A 20989-nucleotide genomic window follows, 5' to 3' on the forward strand; every position below is an offset into this window, starting at 1 on the left:
TTTCCTTTGTTTCTCTCTTTGAAATGTAGTTTCTGCTCAGTCACCCCGACTCTCCTCATACACACAGAAAAAGTATCTGATTTGTTTTCTTGCCCTGCCTCTCCTGCAGTTATATTTTGTGTATCTGTATGGGACGGACAAATTGCTGTGTTCTAGTTATTAGCTAAAACTATTGAAAAAGATCTTAAAATAATGCCTTTTTTTCTACCATCATCTCTAAGAGGTTGCTTTTTGATGACTATCTCTTCTGCTTTGTCCCTTTTTTTCTTTCACTGGCATCTTTTCCTTATGCTCCTTCATAATATTGGGGAAGTATTTACATAGGAGCCAATAGTGTAGTAAGCTTGGATCTTGATGTGCAAGTATGCTTCAGAACCATGGAGAGCAGCCTTAGAAAGCTTGACAGGAGTTGCATGATTATATCGGGTCTGATTTGGCCTTTTACTAAACACTAAGGTTGAGAAGGTTGACACTTAAGGAACACTCAAAAAAAAACACTTGTGCTCCGCCATGCCTGGCTCTTATTAAGTAGAATGAATTCTCTATAGTGGAATCACTTCCAGTAGGAATATTTTCAGAGTTCCACATTTATACCACCGAATTGCTTTTCACACAGGGGTAATGGTTTATAGGTATAGCACCATACATGAGCATGTGTTTAGTATGTGTGAGGTCATTGTTCATTCATTTTCTCAAAAAAGTTGATGTGAGACATGTCAACACTATAGCCACTAACTAGGACTAAACTTCTCCATATCCTTCACTCCCAGCACTCACTGGTCACTTTTAATTGGGATTTTTATGATTGGTTTAATTGTTCTTTACATAGTCTATGACTTTTTTTCTTGTATACCTGGATTTTTGACATCCAAATCTAGTAGTACTTACGTTTTTCATCAAGTCATATCAGACACATGACTGAAATCCATTTTCTCTGATTCAGTGTGACGTCCTTTCACTTTCGTGAAATTCATTTCAAAATTCATTTGAAGCACTATTTTTAAGTTTAAAGATGTCTACTTTCTCTATCTCCATCTTTCTCTGTGACAATGAATGTCCCTAATTCTAATCTGGCACCAGATTTGCTTTGGAGTCCAGACTAATCTCAAATGTGCGATCCTAATGCCTCTGCTTCTCAAGTTCTGGGATTACAGGTGTGTACCATAATTCTTGGCCTTTGGTTTTCTTTTGTTGCTTATGTTTTTGTTGTCATATGGAATGCCTAATATCAGGTTATATTCACATTTAGGTTCACATTAGGTACTATAGATTCAGCTCTTTCATGTACATCTTTAGTAAGTTTTAATTTCTGTAAATTATGTGAAGTAGGTAGTCCAATTTCATTATTTCAGTTTTTCTCTTTGCAGTAGTAAAGACTGAATATAGAATTTGATGCACACTAGGACATGTGCTCTACCAGTAAGTTACAGGCCTCAGCTCCAAGTTCATTCTTTTGCAGGTAGTTGTACAGCACCATTTGTCAAAAAGACTATTTTTTCCCTCATTTATTTTGGTGCCACTGACCCAAGACAAACTACACTTAAAGGTGAGGGCTTATTTTTTGTTGTTAAATTCTATCCAACTGATCTATATGTTTGTTTTTCTATCAGTTTTTCCAGTCTTTGTTGCTGTAGTCTTTAAAGGTGACTGTCATCTATTCCTCCTCATTTTTCTTTTTCTCCTGTTCTGATTTTGTTATCAGTTGTGGAGCTTGAGCCCTGGGCCTGGTGCTGTCTCTGGACAATTTGGCTCAAGAGTAGAACTCTCGGGCTGGGAATGTGGCTTAGTGGTAGAGTACTTGTGTAGCATGCATGAAACCCTAGGCTTGATTCCTTAGTACCCACATAAACAGAAAGAGCCAGAAGTGGCACTGTGGCTCTAGGGGTAGAATGCTAGCCTTGAGCAAAAGCAGCTTAGGGACAGTGCCCGGGCCCTGAGTTTAGTCTGCAGGACAGGCAAAAAAATAAAAAATAAAAAAAAATAAAAAAATACTAGCACTTTGAACTACAGCACAACTTCCAGTTTTCTGGGATGGGTCCTCCTTTTCTTCTTCCTCTTCCTTCTCCTCCTCCATCTTCTTCTTTCACAGTCCTGGGGCTTGACTCAGGGTCTGGGCACTGTTTGTGGGCTTCCCCACCCCACCCCGAGGCATGGAGCTTGGACCCTGGGCCTGGGCGCTGTCCCTGAGTGTTTCAGCTCAAGGCTACCGCCCTTCCCCTTGAGCCACAGTGCCACTTCTAGTTTTCTGGTGGTTAACTGGAGATAAGAGTCTCACAGAATTTAGTGCCCGGGCTGATTTTGAACGTTGAGCCTCAGAGCTCAATGTAGCTAGGATGATAGGTGTGAGCTACCCTGCCTGGCTTGTGGGCTTCTTTTTATCAAGGCTAGTCCTCTGCCACTTGAGACAGCACCACTTCCTCCTTTTTTTGTTATGTGGTACTGAAGAATGGAATCCAGGGATTCATGCATGTTTGGCAAGGACTTTACCATTAAGCCATATTCCCAGCTAAGGTAAGAGTCTATGGACTTTCCTGCCCAGGATGGCTTCAAACCAATATCCTCAGATCTCAGCTGAGTAGCTAAACTTATAGGCACACGCCACCAGCACCTGGCTCTACTTTTTTGACTTTGAGACAGAGTGCTGTTATATAGTCCAGGGCTGTCTTTGAACTTGCTCTGTAGCCTAGGACAGCCTCAAATTCACAATCCTCTTCCCTCAGCCTCCTGAGTGCTGGGATTACAAGTGTGTGCTCACTCGCTCTCTCTTTTTTGCCAGTCCTGGGGAGTGAACTCAGGGCCTGAGCACTGCCTTTGGGCTTTTTCCTCAAGGCTAGCATACCATTTCTGGTATGTGGTACTGAGAAATCGAACCTAGGCATTTGTGCATGCTAGCCAAGCACTCTACTACTAGGCCAAACTCCCGGCCCACAAATGTGTGCTCTTAGCTTTAACATTTTATTTTTGCTCATGGCTGGCACTCTGTCATTAGGACAGCATCTTCATCTCCAACTTTAACACTTGTTAACACATTTAATATTTCATATAAAATGAAGTGTGGACTAGGATGGGGAGGGGTACAGCTCAGTTGTTAGAGTGCTTCATTAGTGTTTGAGAGGCTCTGGGACGACCTTCAGCACTGTTGAGAAACAAAGAGAAAGAATGAGCTCAGGGGCTTGTGCACACTTAACACACATAATACAACCGAGCTATATTATGTGTATACATATACATTTAATTTATGTAGTGCTTAGGATCAAACTTAGGGCTATGTACATGCTAGGCACACACTACCACTGAGCTACACTGGTCTGTGAGTTATATATTAAAATCATTTTTAAATTGTATTTTATCGTCAGGGTAATGTATAGAGGGGTCACAGTTACAATCCTCAGGTAGTAGGTACATTACTTCTCAAACATTGATCCCCTTTCTCAGGTATATGTCCCCCTTCTCCTCCCCCTCCCTCTAAAATCTTTTTTTTTTTTTTTTAGTGTATTAGAATAGTACAGCATAAAAAATTTTAGAGTAGGGCTGGGAGTTTGGCCTAGTGGTAGAGTGCTTGCCTAGCATGCACGAAGACCCGGGTTCGATTCCTCAGTACCATGTACACAGAAAAAAGTTGGAAGTGGTGCTGATGCTCAAGTGGTAGAGCTCTAACCTTGAGAAAACCCAAGGACAAAGCTCAGGCTCTGAGCTCAAGCCCAGGACTGGCAAAAAAAAATTAGAGTAATAAACCTTTAATCCACAAATATTTTCAAGGTGTCTTCTAACTCCCAGTGCTTTCATGTTCAGATATCTTCTATATGACATAATTGGGAACCACTAGTTTTTATTTTCAAAAGCCAGTACTCAGTAGCACCACCTGCTGTTGAAATAAGTGAAATTTAATCATAGTGGAAAGCCCAGACTCAGATCTTCACATTTATTTATCTTTTTTTTTGGCCCCCTTCTCTTTCTGGCCCCGCTCGCTCCGGCCTCGCTGGCTCTGGCTCGGCTCGCTCCCGCACGCTCCGGCCCTGCTCGCTCAGGCCCCGCTCGCTCCGGCCACCACTCGGTTGGGCTCCGCTTGCTTGCTTTCGCTCTCTGTCGCTTGTTGCAGTCTCCTCTCTGCCACTTCCGGCTTGGTTGTGTCTCGTCTCTGCCACTTCCGGCTTGGTTGTGTATGTGGGATACCGAGGAATCGAACCCGGGTCTTTGTGCATGCTAGGCAAGCACTTTAACCGCTAGGCCAAACTCCCGGGCCCAGATCTTCACATTTAAATGAATAAATTTTCTAGTTCCAGTGTTCTAAGCATAAAGACTATGAGAATTTGGAATGGTGAAAGGTATCTTGTTAGTACATTACATATCATACAAACTAAAATATTTGTAGGTACTCTCAAAAGAAGAACACTTTTGTGGGAAACCAGTTTATTCTTGCAATCATGCTTCCAGAGTTAAACTGCGTTAGCTCTGTGGTTACTATCTTTTCCTTCTCTTCCTCCTCTCCCCTCCCTCTCCCCCTCCCCTTCCTCCTCCTCCTCCTCCTTCTTCTTTGCTGATGCTATGGCTTGAACTCAGGGCCTGGGCCCTGAACCCAGTATTCTAACACTTGAGTCACAGTATCACATATGGCCTTTTCTGTGTATGTGGTACTGAGGAATCCAATCCAGGGCTTCATTCATGCTAGTTAAGCTGTCTACACATTACCAGCCCCCATGGTTACTATCTTTGAGAAACTACCTACTCTGTGCTTCAGTTTGTCTATTAGAAACGTGAGAGGAGACTAGTAAGCAATGCTGGTCAAGCACCATGCCTGATGCATGGTAAACAATAATGGAAATGTTATTTTTGATTATCAACGGTTCTCTTCATTTAGGTACAGAATCCTAGAAAACAAATTTTCTAATCTCTTTCAGAATTAGATGTGACTGTGAGGCTCACTAGAATTGTTTGAAATTGCTGATGGCAATCCACTGAGTTGACTACATCATTAGAAATGTGGTTCTCTCTCCCACACCAACTATTGTTCTATTGCTGCAGACTAGGAAGTAGATCTGAGAATGACCTAAACTTAACCCTGTAGAAAAGGATATTGTGGAAGATGCTGGGCCAATAAGCTGCATAGTTCCAAGTTCCAAACTCCCAAGTTCCTCTATTTTTTTCTCTTATAAAATTTAATTAATTAATTAATTATTATTATTTTTTTTTTTTTGCCAGTCCTGGGACTTAAACTCAGGGGCTGGGCACTGTCTCTGTGATTCATTTTGCTCAAGGTTAGCATTCTAATCCTTGAGCTACAGCACCACTTCCAGTCTTTTCTGTTTATGTGGTACTGAGGAATAGAACTCAGCATTTCCTGCAAGCACTCTACCACAAAGCCACATTCCCAGTCCTCTTTTTTCTACTTAATTTATTGTTTTTATAAAACTGATTTACAAGGGGCCCGGAGTTTGGCCTAGTGGTTAAAGTGCTTGCCTAGCATGCACGAAGACCCAGGTTCGATTCCTTGGTACCACATACACACACACACACACACACACACACACACACACACACAAAAGCCAGAAGTGGTGCTGAGGCTCACGTGGTAGAGCACTAGCCTTGAGAAAGTCCAAGGACAGTGCTCAGGCCCTGACCTCAAGCCCAGGACTGGCTAAAAAAAAAAAAAATTAAAAAAAAAAAAACAAAAAAACCCTGATTTACAGAGAGGTTATAGTTGTGTAAGTCAAATAAAGTTATGTAAATTAGGTAAAGAATACATTTCTTTTTGGATAGTATCACCCTTCCCTCTCTCGCTCTGAGTTTTTCCCTCCCATTCTTACCCACAAATTGTAGAGTTCAATGTATTGTTCATGAGTATCATTGCTGCATTGTTTGTGCTTTGTCCTTCCATTTCTGTGCCTCCCCTTACACTCCCAAAGACAGACAAATGAAGAGAATAAAAGAAAATTAAAAAAAAAAAGTGAAAATAATTATTGTCTTCATAATTGGCCTACAAGAAGTGGGTACATGGAACCAGAAGTTTGGCCTAGTGGTAGAGTGCTTGCCTAGCATGCACAAAGACCTGTGTTCGATTCCTTGGTACCACATATATAAAGGCTGGAAGTGGTGTGGTGGCTCAAGTGGTAGAGCTCTAACCTTGAGAAAGCCCAAGGACAGTGCTCAGGCTGTGAGTTCAAGTCCCAGAGCTGTCAAAAATAAAAAAAGAAAAGAAATGGGTATAGGCTTTGAGAGATTTTCTCTTTTCTTCCTTGGTTCATCTCTTTCAGGAATGGCGATATTTACTAAGGATATCCTCTCACAAGGAAAAAAAAATGGGACAGTAGTTTATAGGATTTACAAGATTCATTCCACAGGCTGGAGAATCAGCTTTTACTCTGTCCAGCAATCATTGTAAATTCTTTTTAAAAATGGGATCAGGGTTAATGGAGTGTGCTGGATGTCTAATTTTGTTCAAATGACTGCAGAACCTGGAAAAGCTGTTGCTGCTATCGATACATAACATACTTCTATTATTGATCTTTTTATATAAATATAAATATATATATACATATATATATAATTTGAATTTTTAGAAACTAGCTGTGCTGTCAACTTTGGAAAAAAGTATCCAGTTTACCATGTTGAGTTGGCATTGTACAGAAATTAATAGCCATATTGGTCTAGAAATGTTAAAATTGATTTTTTTTCCATTTTTACAGGGGTAAACACACTGTATTAAATATATAAGGTCTTATCTACGTGAGTTTGATTACAGAAACTAATAAAGTATTCTCTAAATAAAAAAAAAAAAATGGGATCAGGGGTCCGGGAGTTTGGCCTAGTGGTAGGGTGCTTGCCTAGCATGCGCGAAGACCAGGGTTTGATTCCTCAGTTCCACATACATAGAAAAGCCAGAACTGGTGCTGTGGCTCAAGTAGTAGAGCACTAACCTTGAGGAAAGTCCAAGGATAGTGCTCAGCATCTGAGCTTGATTCAAGGGTCAGGTCAGGGATCAAAACTTTCTTGTTACTGGTTCCATCTTCAGGCAGGCTCCTAACTTGTGGATGGGAAGAGCTGTTACAAGCAGCTCCATTTTTCCTTGTTCAAGTCTGTATGATAGGTGCAACTTCCTGTTTTCCTTCTGTCTTGTAACAAACTTCTGGTGTTTTCCTTATTAGCTATGTGATGATGGTTAAATATGAGTAAGGTGATTATGGGGGTTGACAAGTCTGATATTCACAGAAATGGTCACCAGACTAGAAATTCTGGAAGAAGTATATATTGCATTCTGAGTCCAAAGGGAATGAAATGCCCCAGGTTTCTTTTTCAAGAGATAAAATGTTCCAGAATTAGAAAGTACTATGGTTGTACAACTTTCTCAACATATTGAAATCCACTGAATTGTCTCTTTGAAAGGTGTGAATTTTATGGCATGTGACTTATGTTCTGCAAATCCACTTAGGCTAAATTATATTTGAAAGTCCTCAGAGAGAGTCTAATGGAGCTAGTTTTATCTTCACCATAAAAGTAAATTGCCATGCTAGGAATGTGGCTTGGTAGAGTGCTTGCCTAACACCTGTGGAGCCCTGGGTTCCATTCCTCAGTACCACATAAACAGAAAAAAGCTGAAAGTGGTACTGTGGCTCAAGCGGTAGGTAGAGTGAAGAAGTTCAGGGACAGTGCTCAGGCCCTGAGTTCAAGCTCAGGACTGGACAAAAGGAAAAGCAGTATAAGTATAAAGAAAAGCAGTATAGTTTCATTTGGGAGGCCTGTTAAAAAACTGTATTTGATCATTTGAATTGCACTCAGTTGTGTGAGATTCTTACAAAAGATAAAGGATTGTTATTAGGAACATTCAAATGGATTACAAAATATTTATGCCCCAGGACCATCACACAAAACAAAAACAAAACATATCTGGAAGGTGCAGATAGTTTTAAGGAAACACATTCTTAGATCCTTAGTTTTCTTTTCTAAATCTATGGCTAAAGTGTCTTTGTCACTGTGTTCAATTGTTCTTCCCTACCTCCCATTTCTTAGTTTACAGGATTGGAAGCAGGCCTACCAATGCCTATGACGTATCTGTCATAAATTCTTACCATGGTAAATACCATTGTGCCTACAGGTCCTAAAGAGCCTGATCTTGAGAAGCCTCTTTTAATCAGCATACTTCGAAACCAAGACACAGTGTTACAATTTTCCTGTCCTTATATTGGTGACACAATATAGTATAATTCCTTCCACCCACTTGTACTTATTTTTATAGAAGCTCTAAAAATAAAAATGAAAACTAGCCGGGCACGGTGGCTAACGTCTGTAATTATAGCTACTCAGGAGGCTGAGATCTGATGATCACGGTTCAAAGACAGCCTGGGCACTAAAAAGTCCGTGAGACTCTTATCTCCAATTAATCACTAGAAAACCAGAAGTGGCCCTGTGGCTCCAGGGGTAGGGCAGTGGCCTTGAGCTGAAGAGCTCAGGGCCAGCGCCTAGGGCCAGAGTTCAAGTAACGAAAATACATGAAAAGTAGGAATGGAAGCCAATTCAGGATTCTACATAGCACATAAATACTGTCTTCCCTTACCTCCAGCACCATGAAGCAAGTGTGCGGGGATGCTCTCAAAGCACACCCCATCCCTGGGACCAAAATGCAGCTATAGCTCAGGAATCCGCCCTTACACCCGTGTTAATGGCAGCACCCACAATGGCAGTTTTCTGCTCGGCGGTGGAATCCATGTCTCCAACGCACCGGTTGTGTTAAAAGGATACAGTCTTTCCCAGGCAGCCCAGGAGTTGGGATCCAAGGCTCTGGCAGGCAGCACCCCTTCTACCCAGACCAGCTGTGCCCATTGCTGTTTTATGGGGTAATTGGGGGGCGACAGGACAACACAAAGGGCAGGCCTGCGAACGGGCGTCCCCAAGCCACTGCACCGGTACTGAACGCCACCTGCAGCCCACGCGCCTCGGGACGTCCCAAGAAGCCAGCCTGGACAGAGGCGCCCGTCCCTCCTGGCTCCGCCCCCGACACGCCCCCTCCAGGGAACCACCCATCACACGACTTCCGGTTCCAAACTGCCAATCGGCCTCTACTTCCCTCGCCTCAGTGTATTCCCCGCCCCCCTCCCCCCCCCCCCCCCCGGCGCGCCTTTGACACAATCACGTGAGGGTCGAGCGCGGGGGCTGTCGGGAGGAGTACTGCCGGTGGGTCAGGGTTCGGCCTGAACATGGCGGTTCCGGTAGGGCCGTGACCAAGGTTTTACTGTCAGGAGGACTAAAGTTGGTGGCCGCCGGCGTCCCCACCGGTCAGGGTAGAATGCGAAGACGCCAGGGAGTGCGCTGAGGAGCGGCGGCACCGGGAAGGGCTGGCTGCTGGGTGCTCCGCGCAGCCGAAGCGGCGGCGTCTGCGGCTTCCACTCGTCTGCGGGCTCCGGTGTGGGGCGCCGCCCGGCCGGGCGGGCGGGCGGCGGTAGCTGCGGCAGCGGCGGGATCCGCTGTGCTGGGAGGGCCGCAGGGCGGGCGCCGCGGTCTCCTGAGCCGCGGCGATGGCCCAGTGCGTGCAGTCGGTGCAGGAGCTCATCCCGGACTCCTTCGTCCCCTGTGTGGCCGCGCTGTGCAGCGACGAAGCGGAGCGCCTCACTCGTCTCAATCACCTGAGCTTCGCCGAGCTGCTGAAGCCCTTCTCACGCCTCACCTCCGAGGGTATGTGCTGTTCCTTCCCCCGTCATCCCCCCCCACCCCCACACACTCGGGGTTCAAGCGACGCAGGCCGGGGAGCGTAGGGCGGTGTTTACATCCTCGGTCCGACCGGGTACGGCGGCCGACGTCCGGGGCTGTGGCCCCACGGTGCCCCCGGGTGGCAGCTTGGCGGAGGGGTGGTGTCTTGAGGTCGTCTGGACTGCGCGGTCCTAACCTCCTGCATTTTCCAGGCACTCTGATGCTTCCTCTTAATAAGTGGACGGAAAGCAGCGAGCCCATGAGAGGGACGCTGAGACTCTTGGCATCATCCGTGGGGAAGGAATTAAGACTGTTGGCAAGGCAGCTAAGGCGGAAAGATGCAGTCTCTTCCTTGCAGGTGTAATAGGCAGTTGGATCTGTCATCTGCACCCCAACCCCCGAGTTAAACTGAACTTTTAAGAGTTGTCCTGACTTTCACCTAGCAGCGAGGCTCATCTCTGTAGGCTATTTTTACTTTTTTTTTTTCTTTTTTAATATTCGAACACTTTCTTAGGTATACAGTACTGTGTGCCACAAGTTCTACACAAACAATAAAAAGTTTTTGTACAAGAAGTTTGCAACAACCTTTTGCCTAAAGGGTGAGAAACTAAGGAAAGGTTAACGTAGATATTTAGGGGGATAGAAAAGCTATAAGTTGTCTTTTCTGATAGAGGTTTTTCAGTGGAAGAATTATCCCTTGAAAAATTACCTATTTTCTCCAGCGTTTGTTTCTTTGTTTTTTGTCTCCCCACCCCACCCCCAGCATTATGACTGGAACTCAGGATATCTCTAGCTAGTCTTGCTAGTTCATGGCTGGTGCTTTCAGTTGAGACACATTTAGCCAGACATTCATTCATTCATTCATTTATTTAATTAAATTAATTAATTAATTTTTGCCAGGTCCGGGGCTTAATTCAGGGTCTGAACATTGTCCTTGGACTTTCTCAAGGCTAGAGCTCTACTACTTGAGCCACAGCACCACTTCTGCCTTTTTTCTCTGTATGAGGTACTGAGAAATTAAACCTGCTCTTCGTGCCAGCTAGGCAAGCATTCTACCACTAGGTCAAACTCTTGGTCCCTAGACCTTTATATTATTAAAGGAAAAGATCAGACAAGGGCTGGGAATATGGCTTAGTGGTAGAGTGCTTGTTTACCATGTATGAAGCGCTGGGTTCAATTCCACAGAAAAAGCCAGAAACGGTGCCGTGGCTTAAGTGGTAGACCACTAGCCTTGAGCAAAGAAGCTTTGGGACAGTGTCCAGGCTCTGAGTTCAAGCTCCAGGACTGTCAAGAAAAAAAAAATCAGTCAAAATGTCCTTGAAGCCGGTTGTGGCGACTCATGCCTGTAAACATAGCTAGCTACTCAGGAAGCTGAGATCTGTGGATCACGGTTAGAAGCTAGCTCATGCATTGAAGACCAAGAGCCTTTTATCTCCAATTGACCACTAGAAAACCGGAAGTGGCGCTTTGGCCCAAGGGATAGGGCAATAGCCTTGAGTATAAGAGCTCAGGGATAGTGTCTAGGCCCAGAGTTCAAACCCCATGACCCCCACCCCCCAAAAAAAAGGATTCTATAATTAACTTGTTAGTTAAAGGACTGTGATGGTTATTTGGCTATGATTTCTCAAAAAGACCCCAACTACTGAACTATTACATGTTGATATTTACATATATAGGCAGTCTTTAGAATAGTTTGCTTTTGTATTTATGGGAGGAGCTATCAAAACAAAGTTTAAGAACTCTTAAAAGAGTTTCTTCAGCCTGTACTTTAGGCATTAATTTCAGCTCCTTCCACATTGTACTAAATTGTCCATTTAAGAACAAGACACTCTACATTCCTAACTTCTTGAACATTACAAACACTTGACAGTGAGTTGAATTCTAAATGTATGTTCTCTGAAACAAAAACAAAATTATAAGGCTGATAATTGTGCTAGTCTCTTATGAATTCCTTTTTTTCTTTTTTGTGGGTCATGGGGCTTGAACTTGGCCTGGGCACTGTCCCCGAGCTCTTCAGCTTAAGGCTACCACCCTACTCTCAAGCCAAGCCCAACTTCCCAGTTTTTAGAGGTTAATTGAAGAGTCTCAGGTTCTCTTGTACCCGGGCTGGCTTTGAACCTTGATCTTCAGATCTCAGCGTCCTGAGTAGCAAGTATTACAGGTGTGAACCACCTGTGCCAGGCTATGAATTCATTTATTATTGTCATTTTAAATATGAAGGCTCTGAAGCATAGAAATGTTAACTAGTTCACTGTTCTTATATCTGAGAAAGTTTGAAAACAAGCTGTGTGACTCAACACTTTATGATCATAATCATCAGATCATCCTGGCAATACTTAAAATTGATAATGAAGGGCAGTGTTATCCAATGGTTATTTGAGTTATAGTTTTTTATTTTTAGGAACTATATTAAAGAAGTGAGAAAAACAAAAGGCCTGTAGATGTAGTTTCAGTGTAGAGTGCCTGCCTAGCAAGTACAAATCCTGTGTTGAAAACCCAATATAGCTTAATAAATAAGATTAAAAGGTATTGATAAGTTGTTTTGCATTTGTTTTATTGCTAAGTCTTGAAATTTGGTCTCTTTAACTCTTTATTTTTTATTTATTTTTTTGGTCATTTGTGGGATTTGAACTCTGGGCCTGTGTGTTGTCTCTGAGCTCTTGAGCTCAAGCGTACCGCCCTACCCTTTGAGTCACAGCACCACTTCTGGTGATTACTTGGGGATAAGAGTCTCAAGGTCTTTAGTGCCCTGGCTGGCTTTAAACACCATCCTTAGATCTCAGCCTCCTGAGTAGTTAGGATTACATACATAATCAATTAACCATGTGTAGCTGAAGCCTTCTGTACTGGATAGTACAGTAATAAAGGTTGTCAACATACTTCAGTTTTCTCTCTGAAGCCCAGAAAGATGTAGGGAAGAAATAGAATGAGTTGCATGTAATAAGTATGTATATAAGTTAGATGTAATAAGTAGAGAAGTCATAAAAAGGAAAAGGGCAATCATTCCCTATTAAGTGTGTGTGTGTGTGTGTGTGTGTGTGTGTGTGTGTGTGTGTGTGTGTGTGTGTGTGTGTGCTGGGGTTAGGATGGTAAGGTCAGTAGGTGTAAATTACCAAGTAGTTGAAAGCAGTGGGGAAACTATTATGGGGTACAGAATGATAAGGGAGGATGCCTAATTAAAGAAGGTCCTTGAATTATAGGAGGAGACTTTGGATTTCATATCTATGGTAAATGACAGGTAGTCATAGATTACTAAGACTGAAATTTTAGGAGATCAATGAGTTATGTTACAAGGACTGTTAGGAACTGATACAAAATTAAAGTTTAAAGTAATCAAAATAAAGATGATAGTGACACTAAAAATTTGGAGAGAAAATAGTTTTTGTGGTGGTGGTGGTGGTAAATTTTGTTTTTGCTTTGTTTTGTTTTAGGCAAATACTGTAGCACTGAGCTAGATCTCCAGCACTGACATTTTTTGCTAAAGGGAATCCATTCAGATTGTTTAAGATTGAGTTGACTTTGGGATTTTTTTGGGGGGGGGGGTTGGGGCTTGGACTCTGGGTATTGTCCCTGAGATCTTCAGCTCAAGACTATCACCCTACCCCACTTTCCGTTTTCTGATGATTAATTGGAGATAAGTGCCTGGGCTGGCTTTGAACAGTGATCCTCAGATCACTTGGTAGCTAGGATCTTGAGTAGCTAGATCTTGGGTAGCTAGGATTACAGGTGTGAGCCACCATGCCTGTCTGGTATTTTTTTTTTCCAGTAGCTTTAGTCAGGCATGAGAGTATCACTTCAGACAATATAAATCTAAAACTAAACAAGCTAAACTTTCTCCATAAGGGCAAAGGAAATGTTAAAATAAATTTAAAGTTCATTTCGTTTTTAGTCTGTGGGTATGCTGTTGCTAAATATAGTGTCATATAATTTCAGGAGACTTTAGGGTTTAGTAGAAAAAATACATAGTTTAAAGCTGTAATGAACTGAGGGTTGTTAGAACAAATTGGAGAACTATTCATTAGAACCTTGAAAATAGAATTTAGGCTTGATGTATTAGATGATAGAGGGCCATTTAGGCTCCTTAACACATTTTTTTTTTTGTCAGTCATAGGGCTTGAACTCTGGGCCTGGGCACTGTCTCTGAATTCTTCAGCTCAAGGCTACTGCCCTACCCCTGAAGCCACAGCCCCACTAGTGATTAATTGGAGATAAGATCTCCAGGACTTTCGTGCCCTGGCTGGCTTTGAACCAAGATCCTGAGATCTGTCTCCTGAGTAGCTAGGATTACAGGCGTGAACCACTGCACCTGGAGTATATTACAGTTTTGAAACTGAATACATGTATACAGGAGATTACAAAGAATATAATGTAGTTCTTACTGTTTCTGTATAATCTAGAAAAATTTGGTAAATTAAACTAGTAAATAATCTTTGCAGTAATACCTCTATAGTTTTCTTTTATCTCTAAGCATTTCAGCCCTCCCTGACCTATATCCCCAGGCTAAAACATTTGATTAAAACAACCTCTATGTTGATATAACCAAGTAATTTACAGCATTTTCTACCATCAATTTTTTTTTTGGGGGGGGGCAGTTGTGGGGCTTGAACTCTGGGCCAGGGTACTGTCTCTAAGCTCTTTAGCTTAAAGCTAGTGCTCTACCATATGGAGCCACAGCACACTTCCGACCACCAAATATATTCGCCCTCCTCATGGGGTCAGGGATGTAACCCAGGACTTTGTACGTGCTAGGAAGGCACCCTGCCACTGAGCTGTGTCCCAACCCCTAAAAAGGGGTTGAATATATATACGGCTACTTATATTAGTTGACAGTTATGAGCCGATTTCAATAAAAACATTGTATAATTTTAAAAGTATCAGAAATGTACCATAGTACTATTGAAGTTTTTGTTTTGCTTTCTTTGCTACATAATTAGAATAGTTGGGAAGTTTAATTAGGGAGAGAAGCCTGTATGTATTTATTTAAATTAGAAAACAGCAATTATAGAACCATGCAGATAATAAAAGGAACTTTGAACTTCTGGCTCTCTAGAACTAACAAATACTAAACCTTTGTCATACTGGCCTTATTTATTTATATTAAAGAATTTATTAACATTGATTTTTACATCATATTTCAAATGACAAGTTTAACAAACAAGTGTTCAAAAAGTGAATCTATATACGATCACTGGCACTTAGTTTTTAGAACTTAATCAAAATTAGGCTAAGGGTTTGTATGTCATAGATACATATTAGTTTATGAAATAAAACATTATGTCTGTAGAGTCATAGTTTTTTATGTCTATATAGTTGTCCCGTCCGGCGGGACGTCAACTAGGGCCAAGAACCTAGAAGGAGGAATGAAAGGGACAGGAGACAGGAAGAAGGCAGCAAGACAAGCATCCTGATCAAGCTGTGAATTTTATTTTTCACACAGGGGCTTATATGCCTCTTAAGGAGAAGCAAGAGGGGGTTGGGACACCGCTCAGGATAGGAGGTCAGGTGGTAGGATGTTTACATATCAATACAAGCAGGCATGAGTTGCTTAGTGACCTTAGGCAAGGAACTATGCAGGCACATTCTTACGCTAAGAATTCAGGGAGGAGGAGAATGTCTCTGACATATAGTTACTTTTATATTTCCATTACCATGTCCATAGCATTGGGTATGCTATTTATTTATTTTTTGTTGCCAGTCCTGGGTTTGAGCTCAGGGCCTGAGCACTGTTCTTGGGTTGTCTCAAGGCTAGAACTCTACCTCTTGAGCCACAGCACTACTCTGGCTTTTTCTTTGTATGTGGTATTGAGGAATTGAATCCGGGTCTTAGTGCATGCTAGCCAAGCACTCTACCACTAGGCAAAACGCCCACCTCCATACTGGCCTTTAAAATTTTTCTTTCTTTTTTTAAATTAAAGAATTTATTAACATTGACTTTTACATTATATTTCAAATGACGTGCTTAACAAACAGGTATTCAAGAAGGGAATCTCTATTTTTTCTTTCTTTTTAAAAATAAAATCATAGCAGTAAGATTTAATTCCTGTTTCTAACTTCTTCTTGGTTTCATTTCACTTTTCTGTGATGTAAGCAGCCACTATGAATGGAATTTGCATATATACTTTCTGTACATATAGGTATAATATGTGTGCACATAGTCATATATCTATAGTATTTTTTATGCTTTTACAAAATGTTGGAATTTTATAGACTATGAAACATGTTGATAATTATTATTATTGATATATATATATATATATTTTTTTTTTTTTTTGCCAATCCTGGGCTTTGGCTCAGGGCCTGAACACTGTGCTCAGGGCCTGAACACTTAAGGCTAGTGTTCCACCACTTGAGCCACAGCACCATTTCTGGCTTTTTTCTATGTATGTGGTACTGAGGAATTGAACCTGGATCTTTGTGCTTCCTAGGCTAGCACTCTACCCCTAGGCCAAACTCCTGGTGGCCTCGCCCCGCCCTGCACTTTTTCTTTTTCTTTGTTTTTGTCAGACCTGTGGCTTGAACCCAGGGCCTGGACACTGTCCTTGAGCTCTTTGTTTTTGTCAGACCTGTGGCTTGAACCCAGGGCCTGGACACTGTCCTTGAGCTTGCAATGTACCACTTGAGCCATAGCATCACTTTGGGTTTTTTCTGTATATGTGGTACCTAGGAATTGAACCCAGAGCCTTGTGCATGCAGTTCTCGACCACTAGGCCACACTCCTGATCCAGATAATTCTTTTTTTTTTTTTTTTTTTTGCCAGTCCTGGGCTTTGGCTCAGGGCCTGAGCCCTGTCCTTGGACTTTCTCAAGGCTAGAGCTCTACCACTTGAGCCTCAGCACCACTTCTGGCTTTTTTTTTTTTCTATGTATGTGGTACCGAGGAATCGAACCCGGGTCTTCATGCTTGCTAGGCAAGCACTTTAACCACTAGGCCAAACTCCCGGCCCTGATCCAGATAATTCTTATGTTTCTTTTTTTTTTTTTTTGCCAGTCCTGGGCTTGAGCTCAGGGCCTGAGCACTGTCCTTGGACTTTCTCAAGGCTAGAGCTCTACCACTTGAGCCTCAGCACCATTTCTGGCTTTTTTTTTTTTATATGTATGTGGTGCTGAGGAATCGAACCTGGGTCTTCATGCATGCTAGGCAAGCACTTTAACCACTAGGCCAAACTCCTGGCCCCCTTATGTTTCTTTTTGTTCCTATTTTTTATTCTTAGGTTTTCAGCTACTTAAAATATAAGGCTGTACTTCAGATTCTTATGGGGAGGTATGTTTGATGGGTGTAATCCCAGTACTTAGGAATTTGAGTCAGTGGTGTTAAAAGTTCAAGGCTATATAGTAAACCTCTTGACTCTAAAGCAAAATACAAAAAAAAAAACTATCTTAAATATATGAATTGTGTATTATTACTTTATATTAATGCCAAGGTAAATGTATATGAAAAGTGTGAAGAAATAACTCACCAAACAAATGTTATATTACAAGGCAAGAGTGTGATACATAGCTAAGGCAGGAAGTTTGAATTTTTTTTTTTTTGCCCCTCCTGGGGGTTGAACTCAGGGCCTGAGCACTGTCCTTGGGCTTTTTCCTCAAGGCTAGCACTCTCCCACTTGAGCCACAGCACCACCTCCAACTTTTCCATCTATGTGGTATCAAGGAATCGAACCCAGGTGTTTGTGCATGCTAAGCAAGCAAGCACTCTACTGCTAGATCAAATTCCTGCCTGAGGTTTGAAATTTTTATTTGAACTTGGGCTACATAATTATGTAGTGAAACTGTCTCAAAAAACAAAAAGAACTATAATTATAAAGCATTTTTCCACTGAAAATTGTCCTTTAAAAAGAACATTGAGTAGATACTCTGTCAATTCTCCCAAAATTGCCTCTGTGTATGATCACTCATGATATAGTTAGAATAGTGTATCTTGTTATAACTGTTGTTGTGCTTGTGTCATTAGGCTCAGTACTCAGTGCTTTATTTTTATGACCCACATCCTTAAAATAACTTAGAGAAGTGGGTATTAATCATGTTACAGAGGAGGAAATGGAAGCACAGAAAAGTCACAAAAGCTATGCAGAGTAACCTAATTGATATGGGGTGGATTTTAACGTAAATTAAAGCTTTACTTGAGAAACTACCCTTAATAGGTATAGTAGACTGCTTCTAACAATACTTTGGAAATGAATCAACTTGTCTTACTATATGAAAAAAGATGCTTACATTTTTCTTTTCTTTTCTTTTTCTTTTTTTTTTTGTGGGTCATGGGGCTTGAACTTGGCCTGGGCTCTGTCCCTGAGCTTTTTCAGCTCAAGGCTATTGCCCCACCCCTGGGCCTGTGTGTTGTCACTGAGTTCTTCAGCCCAAAGCTACAGCCCTACCCTTGAGCCAAGCCTCACTTCCCATTTTTTAGAGGTTAATTGGAGATAAGAGTCTCAGGTCCTTTTGTGCTGGGGCTGGCTTTGAACCTTGGTCCTTAGATCTCAGCCTCCTGAGTAGCTAGGGTTGCGTGAGCCCCCAGAGCTGCTTATATTTTTCTACTGTAAACTTTAGCTGCTACTGCCACAGTCACCTCAGAATCAATTTCCAGTCCCAAATCCCTGAACAATTGGTTTTACAATTCTTAGACAAAAGTAATGGAGTGGATGCAGTTTTGATGTGATAGAATTTGGGCACTGACTTTTTGTTTTAAAAAAAAAAGACTTTATTAATTTTTTAACCAGTTTTAGGTTCATGCCACAATTTAGCAGAAGGTACAGATATTCCCACCCACTAGTTCCAATACACGCCCAGAATCCCCATAATCAACATTCTGTACCAGAATGGACTTTGATTTGTTAGGATGTGAAGTAGGAGCTAAGTATGCCATGCAGAAAAGACTAGGGACAGACTAAAAAAACCACTTTCAGCATTTTCTCTCCCCCACCCCTTTCTTTCTTGCCTTGTACTCTTTTCATTGTTGTTATCATAGACCTTACCTGTCAAACAAGCCTTAAGAGAAGGGGAGAACTGGAGGTTTGACATAGGTGACATTTGGATTTTGACAACTCTAATAAACATATTAGAAAGGAAAGTGCTTATAGTAGGAAATTGGAAGCAGTAGCATTGTTTGAGAATACCTTTGGCTGTTTAGCCAGTCCTTTTGGTTTTTAAGGGTGTGTTGCAGAACAGTTATATTTCTGAAATAATGGTCTACTTGAAATTCTTAGTTTGAATTTAAACATCCCTTTTGCTTGAGTGACATTGAGTTTGTTTTACTTTGGGTTGTATATAATTACTTTCAAGTTGTCGTTTTCTCTTTTTATTTTTTTTAAGTTCATATGAGAGATCCTAATAATCAACTCCACATAATCAAAAATTTGAAGATAGCAGTAAGCAACATTATCACCCAACCACCTCAGCCTGGAGCTATTCGAAAGCTTTTGAATGATGTTGTTTCTGGCAGCCAGCCTGCAGAAGGATTAGTAGCTAATGTGATTACGGCGGGAGATTATGACCTTAACATCAGTGGTATGTAATAAAGTTTATTACTATTTTTTAAATGAATTGTTTTTCTTGTTAGAAGAAATAATTCAGTGACTTAGAAACCATTCAGCAAATATTTGAGTGCATATAAAAGTCTGGAGTCTGGGAATGTAGAACAGTATTTGAAAGGAATCACAAGAATTTTAGTTCTTTATAATTCTAGCATCTAAACAATTACTAGAACATATATGTATGATAAACACATATATTTAATGAATAATATCAGTAGCTAACATTTGTAATATTGCAACATTGTAATCTTGTAATAGCATTCAGTTCATTATATTTTAATTGTGTTTTAGTTTTTTATTTCTGTTTTTGTGGTCAGTTGTGGGACTTGAACTTAGTATCTGGGTGCTGTCCCTGAGCCTTTTTATGCTAAAGGCTAGCCTCTACCTCTTGAGCCACAAAGCCACTTGACTTCATAAAGTATTTTATTGGACATAAGAGTCTGACAGACCTTGATACTTAGATCCCCATCCTCCTGACTAGCTAGGATTGCAGATGTGACCTACCAGCATCTGGCCTTGTTTAATATCAAGTGCAGAAAATTATATATATACTCTTTTTGAAAAAGCATTAACAGTTTTTGCTTTTATAAATGTATAATCTTTTTTCTTTTTTTTTTGTGTTTCTGAGGCTTGAACTCAGGGTCTGGGCAATGTCCTTGAGCTTTCTCAAGGCTAGAACTCTTATCACTTAGGCTGTAGTACCACTTCCAGCTTTTTCTGTGTATGTGATAGGGAGGAATGGAACCCAGGGATTTGTGCATGCTAGGCAAGCACTTTACCACTAGGCCAAACTCCTGCCCCATCAGTGCTTCTTAATCTGATTTGAATGGTAAACTTTCATAAAAATGACTGAAAAGTGAAATAATACATGAATAAGTTAATAAATGAGTTTACTATTGATGGGATTGTTTTCTTGTCTTTTTTTTTTTTTTTTTGTCAGTCACAGAGCTTGAACTCTGGGCCTGGGCATTGTCCCTAAGTTCTTCAGCTCAAGGGTAGTGCTCTAACACCTAGAGCCACTTCCAGTTTTCTGGTGGTTAATTCTTTGAACTTCGTTCCATGCCTGTGCTGGCTTTGAATCTCAATCCTTAGATTTCAGCTTCCTGAGTAGCTAGTATTACAGACGTGAGCCACTGGTACGTGGAATTTTTTTTTTTTAAACCATTACTGAGGCTTGAACTCAGGGCCTAATAACTGTTCTGTAGATTTTTCGCTAAAGTCTGGTGCTCTACCACTTGAGCCACAGCTACACTTCAGGTGATAAGGAGTCTCATGAAATTTTCTGCTGAGGGTGGCTTGGAACCACAGTCCTAAGATCTTAGCCTCTTGAATGGTTAGGATTACAGGAGTGAGTCACTGGCACTCAGCATAATCGTATATTTATAGGTTTTCTTAACTATATCAAAAGAACTTACATAGCATTTTTGAGATTACAGAGTTACTTGGTTACATTTATATAGCTTTTATTGTAGAATTTTAAAGTTAAATGCCTATACTTTGCCTCATTTCTTGCTATTATTTTTAGTTCCCGTAGCATAGATTAACTTGATAATTTTATTGTTGGCTTGTTGTTCTGAGAATTGAATTGGGGGCATGGTACATGCTGTGTCCTAGCCTAAAAGCTTTTTTTTTTTTTTTGCCAGTCCTGGGGACTGAAATCAGGGCCTGAGCACTGTGCTTGGGCTTTCCTCAAGGTTAGTGCTCTATCACTTGAGCCACAGCACCAGTTCTGGCTTTTCTGTATATGTGGTGCTAGGCAAGCACTCTACCTCTAGGCCAAACTCC

At 41.4% G+C, this 20989-nt stretch overlaps 1 protein-coding gene and 1 long non-coding RNA gene across 3 annotated transcripts in view; one reads left to right on the plus strand and one right to left on the minus strand.

The window, feature by feature from the left end:
* Positions 1 to 3010: 3010 nt before the first annotated feature.
* On the minus strand, positions 3011 to 8955 carry LOC150049781 (uncharacterized). The gene is made up of 2 exons (XR_016538884.1): positions 8549 to 8955; positions 3011 to 3136 (listed from the first exon to the last, which is right to left on the minus strand). It is a non-coding gene; the product is annotated as an uncharacterized LOC150049781 (long non-coding RNA).
* Positions 8956 to 9154: 199 nt separating this feature from the next.
* The window catches only part of Trappc8 (trafficking protein particle complex subunit 8), a 73681-nt gene continuing 61846 nt past the window's right edge, over positions 9155 to 20989 (plus strand). For both annotated transcript variants that reach the window (XM_090353287.1, XM_090353288.1), the window contains exons 1-2: positions 9155 to 9663; positions 18984 to 19178. In XM_090353287.1, the coding sequence (XP_090209413.1) occupies positions 9507 to 9663; positions 18984 to 19178 (352 nt within the window). In that variant the 5' untranslated portion in view covers positions 9155 to 9506. The remainder of the gene's footprint in view (positions 9664 to 18983; positions 19179 to 20989) is intronic.

The sequence above is a fragment of the Megascapheus bottae genome, chromosome 19 (genome assembly GCF_031878675.1).
Source record: "Megascapheus bottae isolate mThoBot1 chromosome 19, mThoBot2.hap1, whole genome shotgun sequence".
NCBI lineage: Eukaryota > Metazoa > Chordata > Mammalia > Rodentia > Geomyidae > Megascapheus > Megascapheus bottae.